General features: G+C 44.3%; 3 protein-coding genes across 3 annotated transcripts in view; 2 read left to right on the top strand and 1 right to left on the bottom strand.

Moving 5' to 3' along the window:
- Positions 1–915: 915 nt before the first annotated feature.
- Positions 916–1,818, bottom strand: T265_05971 (hypothetical protein; the record flags this gene model as incomplete). The annotated part of the gene is made up of 1 exon (XM_009171123.1): positions 916–1,818. One exon carries the CDS (start codon positions 1,816–1,818, stop codon positions 916–918), a length of 903 nt encoding a protein of 300 aa, XP_009169387.1.
- A 5,065-nt stretch (positions 1,819–6,883) lies between these two features.
- On the top strand, positions 6,884–10,579 carry T265_05970 (hypothetical protein; the record flags this gene model as incomplete). Its single annotated transcript, XM_009171122.1, has 2 exons — positions 6,884–8,752; positions 10,309–10,579. One exon carries the CDS (start codon positions 6,941–6,943, stop codon positions 8,750–8,752), a length of 1,812 nt encoding a protein of 603 aa, XP_009169386.1.
- A 638-nt stretch (positions 10,580–11,217) lies between these two features.
- T265_05969 (hypothetical protein) overlaps positions 11,218–11,378 on the top strand; it is a gene marked incomplete at both ends in the record, with an annotated part of 8,988 nt that continues 8,827 nt past the window's right edge. The window contains one exon of the mRNA XM_009171121.1: positions 11,218–11,373. Coding sequence (XP_009169385.1) covers positions 11,218–11,373 — 156 coding nt within the window. The remainder of the gene's footprint in view (positions 11,374–11,378) is intronic.

Here is an 11,378-nt window from a genome sequence, read left to right as displayed (position 1 = left end):
TGACCATCGATGTCTTCGGAGCATTGCCCGAATCTGGTGGGAACACCGGATCAGCAATGCTGAAGTACGTCGAATGGTATTCGGGAGAAATAACTCACCCTCGATAGATGAACTGATCACACTGCATAGGTTGCGCTGGCTTGGCCACGTGATGCGTATGCCAGCCGACCGACTTCTTCAAAGGGCTCTTTTCGCACAACCACGTGAAGGGTGGAAGAGAGCCAGAGGCGGTCAAACAATGACTTGGCAACGAAGTATGAAAGCCATTACCAGCAAACTCAGCTGCGCTGGTCACTACCGTCTTCCTGGATGGGGACCCCGTGATGGGCCACATCAATGGCTAGAGACATTATCGGACATGGCCCAGTTGCGCCCTTAATGGCACTCATGCATCAAAGCTATTGCCTTCAATGCATTGCTCCCTTCCCAGTCCCCCCGGGCAACAGTCCACCTACAGTCCAGTATTTACGCACGAATTTATCAGCTCCCGCCTCCAATGCGCAGCTACCTACCCCCTTATATCATCGGTGAAGGAAAAAATGGCAGCTACAACCACTGTACAACGAGCACGCGGTTCTTACAGCTGACAGTGGTGATGATGTAACTAAACTGGCCTGGGATTAATGGATAGGAGGGGACAGAAAATAAGTTATCTATAATCTAGCAGGTACGTAGAACGGTGTACTTATTTTAAATTGAACAAATTTCCGAGTTTTAATCGATGGGCTGTCCGGTCGACTCACTTGTACACGCCTGGAACCGAGCAAGACTAGCTGCGTTGAAGTAGATCAGTGCACTGAAACAAGGCTTTTTTGGTAGGAACTAAGAATCAACTTAAACGACTACACAGTGTTAAGGGCAGGGTGAGAGATCAGAGGTAAGTGTGTGATCCAGTAGTAAAATGAACAGACTTATTCATTCTTTGGAAGCACCTGACATTTGAGTTCCAAGATCCATTTCTTCTAGTGTCTCCTCCAGATACTGCTTTATGTCAACATCCAGCCTATCCAGTGCAAAGCTTCTTTTTCGTCCAGTCGTCGTGTCCATGTTAACCACAATCGAAGGTCTTGAATCCACCTCATTCCAACTGTCAGAGTCCGAAGACTTATCCGAATCGTGTATTTCATGAGAGTCGACCCAGCTAACTTCATGTTCGGATACACGGCGCTTGGGGGTATTGACACTTACCCGAGGACTCCATTCCAAACTGACTCGTCTCATTTCCACAGATTTTTCTGAAGCCACACCCCCCAGAGATCTGTCATGTTCCGGAGAGAGGACAGCAGTCGAACCGATAATCAATCGGCTTGACTTGTGTTTTGCTATTTTCTGAAAACTTGTGCTGCTTTGGTTGGAATCGGCACTCACCGACCTTGTCTCATTGGACAGTGGAATGGAAGGCTTGAAAGCAGAACTAGACAAGCTCTCCAACTTATTTTCGGGTTCATCGTTCCTGGGTGCATTTGTAAGCTTATTCGTGATGATCATCGGTTGCGTTAATTCGCATTCCATCACATTTTCCAGTAGACTGTTCTCAACATTTAAAGGTAAACATGGGATTGATTTAGCGGAAACGTTTCCCAACACCGCCTGGTGACTAGGGTTAGATGGTTCATTGAGTCCCGTTCCAGCTTCTTCATTGGTTGGTACTTTCAAACGCCTCTTCACGACCGTGGTACAGTGAACCTTAACATTTGTCCCGTTTGCCAGAACCGTCGCGTAGAAGCTTTCATTATGGAACACCGGTTTATCAGATATGGAAAGAGCCTTATTTGAAGTTACGCGCCTTTTCTCCGAATGTCTTTGTTCCGTGTTCATGAAAATGATCGTTCACTGGACTTCATGTAACAAAAAAAACAAAGGTTAATCCGTAAATTCCCTGATCAACACATCTGTCTGTGTCTGACCTTGAAGGATTGATCCGTTCAAGTGGTTGATCGATGAACGGTAGGGTCACGGTATAGCAATGATGATTCACGTGCTTGTGAATGTCAGTGGCCAAAGAGGAAGTAGTCAGCTGTTCAGGCACATATTCTGTTAGAAGTAATATCCCTTGTCAGTTCAACGGCATCTCCGCCAAAAAGTGCACGACAAGGAAGAGTATAACTAGTCTCGATGTGCTTGTACGGTAGTGGGGACAGAGCCGTTTTCAACCCATTTGACTAGCGAAGGGTTCATATAAGCTGCACTATGGACATCGGCTGCATCCAACTCCATTCAGGTTCTCCCTTAATAACTAACTAACTAACTAACTAACTAATTAACTAACTAACTAACTAACTAACTAATTAACTAACTAACTAACTAACTAACTAATTAACTAACTAACTAACTAACTAACTAATTAACTAACTAACTAACTAACTAACTAATTAACTAACTAACTAACTAACTAACTAATTAACTAACTAACTAACTAACTAACTAATTAACTAACTAACTAACTAACTAACTAATTAACTAACTAACTAACTAACTAACTAATTAACTAACTAACTAACTAACTAACTAATTAACTAACTAACTAACTAACTAACTAATTAACTAACTAACTAACTAACTAACTAATTAACTAACTAACTAACTAACTAACTAATTAACTAACTAACTAACTAACTAACTAATTAACTAACTAACTAACTAACTAACTAATTAACTAACTAACTAACTAACTAACTAATTAACTAACTAACTAACTAACTAACTAACTAGCTAACTAACTAACTAACTAACTTACTGACTAACTAACTAAGTGACCCATTGACTGACTGACTGACTGATTGACTTAGTGAATGAATGAATGAAGGAATGAGAGGGTGAATGAATGAATGAATGAATGAATGAATGAATGAATGAATGAATGAATGAATGAATGAATGAATGAATGAATGAATGAATGAATGAATGAATGAATGAATGAATGAATGAATGAATGAATGAATGAATGAATGAATGAATGAATGAATGAATGAATGAATGACCAGTTACCTTCTATGAGCCACCTAAACTACGCTAGTAATTTTATGGATCGTCCGGTTATCCTGTCTGCCTGTCTCTCAGTATGCTTCCTTTGTCACTCAACTGCTCAAAATCTGGGAAAGCAACTTTAAATTTGTGATAATGCTAGCTAGAGCATCAAGGTCCTTAAGTGGATGAAACTTGCTGGTTTTTAACCGTACACACTATTAGGATAATCTGTTTGGCGGTGGTTTTAACCGTCCCATATGGTGCAATTATTGTAGTAGATCCGGATCAAAAAGGACAAACAATGGACCCGAGTTTCGTCCTTATTAAGGTATAACTTTAGTGCATATCCTTGGTTGTCTCAGAAGTTGAACTCCGGATATTTGGTACACGGGATGAGCGTCGGTAGGAGCGAAAATCGAGTCCAGTGTTTTTTCCCTTTGTTGTGGTCGAATAATTCCTCCACGATCCTATGGGGATTGTTCGGGCAAGAGTGATGTGAACATGAATTCCACAGACACAGGAGCCGTCTTAAGCTATTCATCAGCACACTCAAAGTCCATGTACACCAGCGTTGTCTCATCGCTGTTTCGTGGAGTCAGAGCGCTGTGCACAGAAGAGATCGACCGAACGGCAGCTCAAATCGAGATTGCCAACAAACGTGAGGAAATAGGATACCCAGTGAGTTTGATTAAGCGTCAACTAAGAAAGATATTGGCTCCAGTATCTAGACCCAGTAAGGAATGGACTGGCACAGCAGTCATTCCATATAAAGCAGGGGCATCGGAGGTTATTCGAAGACTGTTGAACTTAGCCAACATTCAAGTAGCTTTCCAGAAGGCGAAAACACAACGCTCAGTTTTGGTGCCATTGAAAGATCCTTGCTGGTTGAAAGGACTAGGGATTTTGTGTACAAATTTAACTGCAACGTTTGCGCTAAGGTTTACATAGGATAAACTGTCAGGGAGTTGCACACCAGAATTGATGAGCATAAAAGAAGGATTAACAAACCACCAAGGAATGCAGAAGAATACCAAACGCTGGTCAAAGACTCAGCGATAGCGGTATATGCCCTAGACACGTGACATGGAATAGATTTGGAGAATATGGAAGTTTTAAGACGGGAACTGAGATATACACCACAACGGCTGATAGCCGAGACGGTGGAATCGACGGTGTGGAACTGGCGAGCGTACGGAAAGCGGTCTTAGATAAGCCGAGTTGACACGTGACTGTTTGGTTGTCAATCCACGTAGGATCATTAGAGAAACCAGGGGGGACTGGGGGTGGAAATTCCAACCCGGTTACAGGTCACAGCATCTCACTTACACAACTATCTTAGCCCTAGCTCATCCACGCAGACGGACAGAAGTTTCAAACGACATTCAAGAGGGACCGTCAGATGAACCGAACCAGAAGAACTAGACCCTAGGCTGGACCCAAACACATGTAGGTTTCCACACCGACCCAACACTTGTTTGACCACTCTTACACACAAAAATCTCTCGGCCGACACACAACAGAGATTTAGCTTGACTTAGCTGATTGGTTCTCCTTCCGCCTTAAATCTTGACCAACCTCGGAACCTGGTCACTTGGCCTGATTAAGCTCTTGTGTCAAAAGCAAAACGTTGCTCAGCAATAGATCTACCGATTATCACCAAACTTTTTCGAATACAATGTTTTTTGTTTACGTGGGATGAATAGAGGTTACACATACGAACAAACTCCTTTGTTTGCCACCAAACTCGCAGCCACTCTTGGAGGTCATCCTCATTGAGGGCAAGCCCAATCCCGCAAAGATCAGAGAACATACCTCCCTCATTAATGGTGGAAGACAGTTGGTTCACTACTGAATTGAAAGAAGGGGAAATGACAACTGACATTCCTGAGACTTGGACATGTACGATCATGACAAGTTTCAAGTTCTTTACGAATATCTGATCGGTACACAGGGAAGTCAATGGATGGGAATCGCAACAGCTGTCTAAGGACGTCCCACTGCAGCAATCCGATGCAACTAGGATATCATAGTGGCACTCCGGGGGGTGGGGGGTACTGGGGAGGCGTGGCAAAGATGTCTTCAGACGGTTAGTAAGCTGTGTGCATAAGTTATCGCCATATAATGACGAACTACAGAAAAATCAAGTCAAGGCATGATAAAACACCTCAACCGATGCTTACGGACGATGACATAAACTGATTTTTTGGCGAAAAAGCAATATCAAAAAAGAGAGATTCAGCTGGGTTCCAGGTGAGTCTGCGGTCGAAATTATTGCAACTTTTTTCAGCGGTCCGACTGGTCCTTTCGATTCCGCGTGAACTTCGTGCACAGTAAGGCAGCTCGGAACTGAGTGCAGTGGTGACACAAGTGAGTGAGTTCATTGATACATATATATGGTCGTCAAAGGCTTTCACGCTTGCGCAAAATGAGGTTTGATTAAACTTTGTGTCATGCTGGCTGTTCTCTACAGAAGCAATTCAATAGCTCAACCCAAAGAATTCGTTCTATCACTTTTAGATTCTAAAATAGTTGTCTTTAGAAGTCTACCATCGTACAGAAGTAAGCGTTATTTAAATGAAGGAAACTACTCACAAGGTTGCTGAAAACGCTTCGACAGCCCACGACCGGTTTCGCTTTTCTTGGGGCTCATCAGGTAGGCGCAGTCCCCGAGTTTCCGTCAACCTTATGATCTACTTGAACCCAAATTGCACGGTTTTCGTGGCGGTTGAAACATGAGACGGCCTATGTGCAGCACTTTCAGTTGCAGAATATCATAAATGAGAAATTCAGTTGAGTCTCTCGTGAAAACCAAATTTATTTGCAAATGAGTGTAAACGTTATTTACTTCTCAGAAGTATTTTGCAGAAGGTTGATTGAAAGAAGGCATTTCGATTACTCTCTTCAGTATGTGTTGGAAAACTACTGTGGACGAAAAATCAGAACCTTCCAGGGAGGACTCCAGACATTCAGGTCGTTCCTTGCAGCCTTTTGTAATCAAACCTGTTAGACTTGCATATTCCACTTCAGTTCAGTTGACACGGTGAACGCAGTTCACCGACCCTTTATGGAATATTACTTATGAGGTTCACAACTAGTTCTGTCCACTTAGAGTTAATCAGTGAGGATCAGTCCCTAGTTGACCTGCCCCTCCAAGAAACCTCCAGATACCGGATGACTATGCAAGTATGTGCATTGGTTGGATAGATTCCAAGAGCCGAGTATCCTAGAGGCCTACCCTGATGGTTGACAAGGGATGAAATCTGCATATTCTCGCCTGGTTCAACTTTCTACTTATTACTCAGTCTAGCGGCCTTGGTTTCCTCTTTCATTTGTTATTGGTTCAACCCGTTCCCCCAAGGCTGGTGTCTATATCAGAGTTAACCAGCTTCTTCATAGTCTGGGATACTCTACCGATACACTGTGGTGGTTTCTGGCTGTGGACAAGCATGGGACAGACTATGTTCTTTTTACCACAAAAGCCCACTGAAGCATGAATGGCTGGAGGTGTAGGCACCTCGGAATGATTGTGGTAAGCTAGCACTAAGTCCCTTCCCCGCTCACCTTTACTCTTTTCTTTACAATAAGGCTTTCAAATAATTCATGGTTTTACCGCAGTGGAGCTTCGGTGTTGAACACTGATGTCATGCTGTCGATTATGATGATGACCCTAGCGTGGAGAAATGATGGGATCACTAGGGCTTCATGGTGCAAAGAACTACAGGAAGCTGGTTATTCAAACAAACTGGAATATGAGTTTTTCGTAACAGTGTGAATCATTAATGACGAGTTGATTTCAGCATTTTACTGTTCAGTTAAACAACCTACGTCTTTGGACCTCCCTCGTGCACGACGTCACGTGGCTACCATGTGAAGTAAGTTCTATTGATCGACGATACCGTTCAAACGGATCGCGTGATGTTAACTCAAGTTGGTTAGGGAGAATAAATGGTGGGAGCAAAAACCGTGTCCTAAAATGCAGATCTCACTGCCTGATAAATTAGAAAAAACCCATAGATTTCCAAGTAATTATCAGAGCAATTCCAACGGGCAGGCTGATAATGAAATTCGCCCACCTGCTCACCTGCTACCGCCACACCCCCCGTCGGAACCACCTTTCCCATTGCTTTATCCACAGACCACTAAGGAATACACCAAATTACCTCCGTTGTCTTTGAGTAAAGCAGACTACTTTGGTCGTACAACTTTCCCAAATCAGTCGACTGTAAAGCGCGTGCGAAAACGTATTTTGCAGGTTGATGCGCAAACGGAAACCGTGTGCGTTCCTCAGTTTCGTTGTTTAGTTTGTGGTCTAGATTGTCAACGAGGAGACATATTATATGCTCATTTATTGCTCTTGAGGCATGAATTCGATGCCTCCGAAAACCATTCGATTGGTGGTACATCATTATCATCATCATCTTCGTCATCCGATCGGTCCGGCCGACTTCACTGTCGACGATGTGGCAGACGTTGGGAGTCGGAAGTTGAATTTCTGTGTTCAAATCAGCACAGTTGTGTTCAGCAAAAAGCTGCCTATCTAAGTGGTTTTTTGGCGCCGAGTGACTCCATTCGTCAAGGCCTACCATTTGTATGCCTATTGTGCTGTACAGAACCACAAGAGAATGGCGCGAGACGATCCTATCCTATCCGGACACAGAATGGACTGATACCTAAACGACCGTTGAAACCGCACGAAGCTGCCATGCGATTTACCTCTAAGATCCACTTGGTTGTACACATTCTTTGCCGTCATGCCGTTCGGCGAAAAAGTGGAATGTGTGCCGAGTGTCCCCTCGTCAAACTAGAGTCACCTACAGACGAGGACGGTTCCGAAGAAAGTGCTTTCTGGTGTTTACGAAGTCATGAACGTAAGCCAAAGTTGCTCAGAATTCTCTCGGTTGATAGTGATAATTCGAGTTCCGATTCCGACGCAGAAACAGTATCGCCGGTGCACAGTGTGGACTATTCAATGTTGCGGAGAGAAGGTCTACAGTCCATCGAGAAGCACATCGATGAGTACCATCTGCCAATGTTTGAACTAATCACGTGGTACATGCAACATTCCTCATCACCACAATCCATGAATTCAAATATGCAGAGGACTGCCATGTACAGTTGCCCTATTTGTGACCTGAACAATTTGAGATTGCTACCGAAATCAAGCTCAACAAGCGGTGAAGACTATTCATCAACATTTGGTGAATGCGCCCCCATAAATAGTAATGCTTTGCTTCAGGCACACATAGTATGTTACCATGCAGGAGCAAAGGAACTAGACGCATTGCTTGAAGTGTGTCAAGTATGTGAGACGAGTGATTTAGCGCGAATGTTCCGAGGAACAAGACCTGAGTGTTCGACGGAACATGCCCAAGGAGCAAACAGACATCTCTCGCGGTCGGGTCATCTTTACCGATTACAGTGCCAGTTTGAACGGTGCGTTGGTCAAGGTCGATTGGATTCTGGGAGCCTGCATGTGAGTCTCGACTGGTCCACGGTTTGCCTATTTTGTTGGCGGAGATATGCGACGCATCTGGGCAGTCCGATGGCCAACCTGGTGGCACAAAGCCGATTACAGACACATTTACTTGTACAACATTGCGCGCAGCTTGGTGAAGGACGATCCCGCTGTTGTCAAGAGCTGGACACTTTCTGGTTGAAACCCTGTGGGTGGTGCGGTGCAACTGCGAGTTCCCGGGAAGAATCTGGTAAGTTATGCTACTGTGAGCATCAAAGTATATGTTATAGGGCTCGTAACTATTTGAAAAGTTACAGGCGTACAGGTTAACAGCCTCGTGCACTGGTGAAACATTCGTAACGTGAGCTTTGCTTTCAGAAGCTGAGAACTCACATTCTTGCACGACCGAGGATATGCAATTTCGGTGAGCTCCAATAGGTACGAAGCTCAAATACAGCACTTCTCCCCCTTGTTGTGAGCTCACCAGAATAATTACACTAGGATAGCAGAAAGACTGTTTGAACGAACGCACTAATTTATCAGCTCCCACCTCCAATGCGCAGCTATCTACCCTATCTCCCCAAGTCACACGTGAACGAAAATGGGGCAGCTACAACCACTGTACGACAAATACGCGGTTCCTTCGGCTGACAGTGATGATGAGGATGATGATGACGATGATGATACTGGTGATGGCGATGATGGAAATGATGATGATGATACTGGTGATGGTGGTGGTGATGGTGATGATGATGATGCTGATGATGATGATGATGATGATAATGATGATGACGATGATGATGATGATGATGATGATGATGACGATGATGATGATGGTGGTGATGATGATGACGATGATGAACGTGGCACCTGCATTCTCAGCAATATGGGACATGGTATAGCTTAATTGGATGCGTAGAAACCATGCCAGGGGTGCTGAATCAGGCTGAGTTGGAAGCTGCTAACATATGTCTTCCATGTGGGGCGGTCTCCCTTCGATTGTTGATGAAAACTTTGTCAGCTGCCAGCTCGTTGAGTGGACTCCATCTGCTGGCGCTCAATTCCAACGTTCGCAATTTTAACCTTACCCATAGAGGAAAATGCAGTTCACAGCAAACTGCCTTCTCCCTGATAGACCACCTCCAGGAAATGAGGGCGAGACGACCCCTCCCCAGTATGTTCACACGGATGAATGGGACAACACGGATTTCGATTTCCACTAAGGTCGTATCCTCTGGCATTCACGTGATAAAACATTGGAAAACTGCAATCATCATTGGACTTTGTTGTTTGTTGCTTGAGTTAACACATTCCTGCCATCTACAACACGGTAATTACTGCGTTGATAAAACTTCCAATAGAACTCAACAACAATTTCGTCTATCTTTGTGTTCATCAACTCAGTTTGTAGTAATACAGCAAATTGAATGTACGACCAGCCGAATACTCATGGCGTTGAAAGATCATAAGCTTAACAGAAACTCGGAGACTGCGCCTACCTGATGAACCCCAAGAAGGGCGAAATCGGTCGTGGGCTGTCGAAGAGTTTTCAGCCAACTTGTGAGTAGTTTCCTTTATGAAAGCAACCCAATTTGGTTTCGTCTGAGTCGCCGGTTATTGATTTCCTTCAGCGCGTTTGTGATTTGCAGTAACGGTGGATGTCTTGATATGACGAAAGAGCATTTCGGTGTAGAAGGAAATTACCTAAAACGTTTTGAACGGTGACACTGGGGAATGCATTCAGCTTATGGCAAGTTCCATCCTAACCCTTTTCGTACTCATCACGTTCTTCTTTGTTGAATGTAACTTTGATCATTTGTAGTAGATGAGAAAACGACGCCGGAGAATGAAACAGTCATGCAGCCTTCCGTCATTTTTCTCTCTAGCCACATCCACGTCAAATGGTCCTTCAGATAAGAAACCGCGGCAGATTCGGGATCCTCAATGGCAGCGATTACAGGAACAGTACACCTGGTTATTGGAACATGAGCGACAACATGCGAACATGCTAGCCGCATGGTGGTGGGCAAAAGAACAGAATTCGTCATCAACAATGCTCCATTAGACTTGTACGGTTTTCCGAATTTCGAGTCATCTCAGCTTTGTCCGTCTCCTGTACACCTGTGATCAATCCGTGTGATCATGCGAGTAAACCCGACTCCGTTTTATTCTGAAAAGACTCCAATTTGGATTTCAGGGTGGGGGTCGAGGAGGCCATGCAGAATCGGCCTAACCATCATTCATAGTCTTGAAGATTGTCTGTAGAATCATCAATCAGTGGTACGACAAAATCACTGATACTACTGCCGAGCAGTTAGGAAAACTCCATTGCAAGAGGCCTCTTGATCGAGACATTTACAAAAGGTGTAACGTTTTTCAACATATCCTGCCAGTCAGAAACTCACATGAACCACAAAAATAGGAATGTCGGTGTGGCAAATTTCTCAGAGTTACTGATAACTCACGCTGGGAACGACTGACAGGAGTAAAACCGAAGTGAGAAAGACTTAAGAAAAGCAAACTGGTTTGCACAGGAGAGCATTTCGCTAATTTTATGCAATTAAGGTCCACGTAGAGCAATTCGGGGACTGCGCCTACTTGATGAGCTTTTAGGTGGGCTTGATTGTCCCCAAGAATAGTTTTTTGCACACAAAGGCCAGGTTTATGCAACCGGATGGATAACGACTCAACACCGACGAGGAGTCGAGTTGGCGTAAACTTCGAGTGACTTACCTGGCGGCCGCCAACTACAAATCAACGCATGTGGATAAGCGTGGCAAAATGTGAAAGGAGCTATGCTAGCGGCGTTCAGTACTGTCTGCTCGACTTCTCCGATTCCACCACAGGACCCCTGGATGTCGTCGAGGTCGTTATCCATGATTGATGCCAGGAAAGCCATACCAGCAGGCAACGAGTACGACGGCGCACGCAAATCCCTCAAACGCCAAATAGTGAA

This window comes from Opisthorchis viverrini (assembly GCF_000715545.1).
Source record: "Opisthorchis viverrini unplaced genomic scaffold opera_v5_119, whole genome shotgun sequence".
Lineage (NCBI taxonomy): Eukaryota > Metazoa > Platyhelminthes > Trematoda > Opisthorchiida > Opisthorchiidae > Opisthorchis > Opisthorchis viverrini.
The sequence above is the reverse complement of the archived record's forward strand: the minus strand, read 5'-3'. Positions and strand labels throughout refer to the sequence as shown.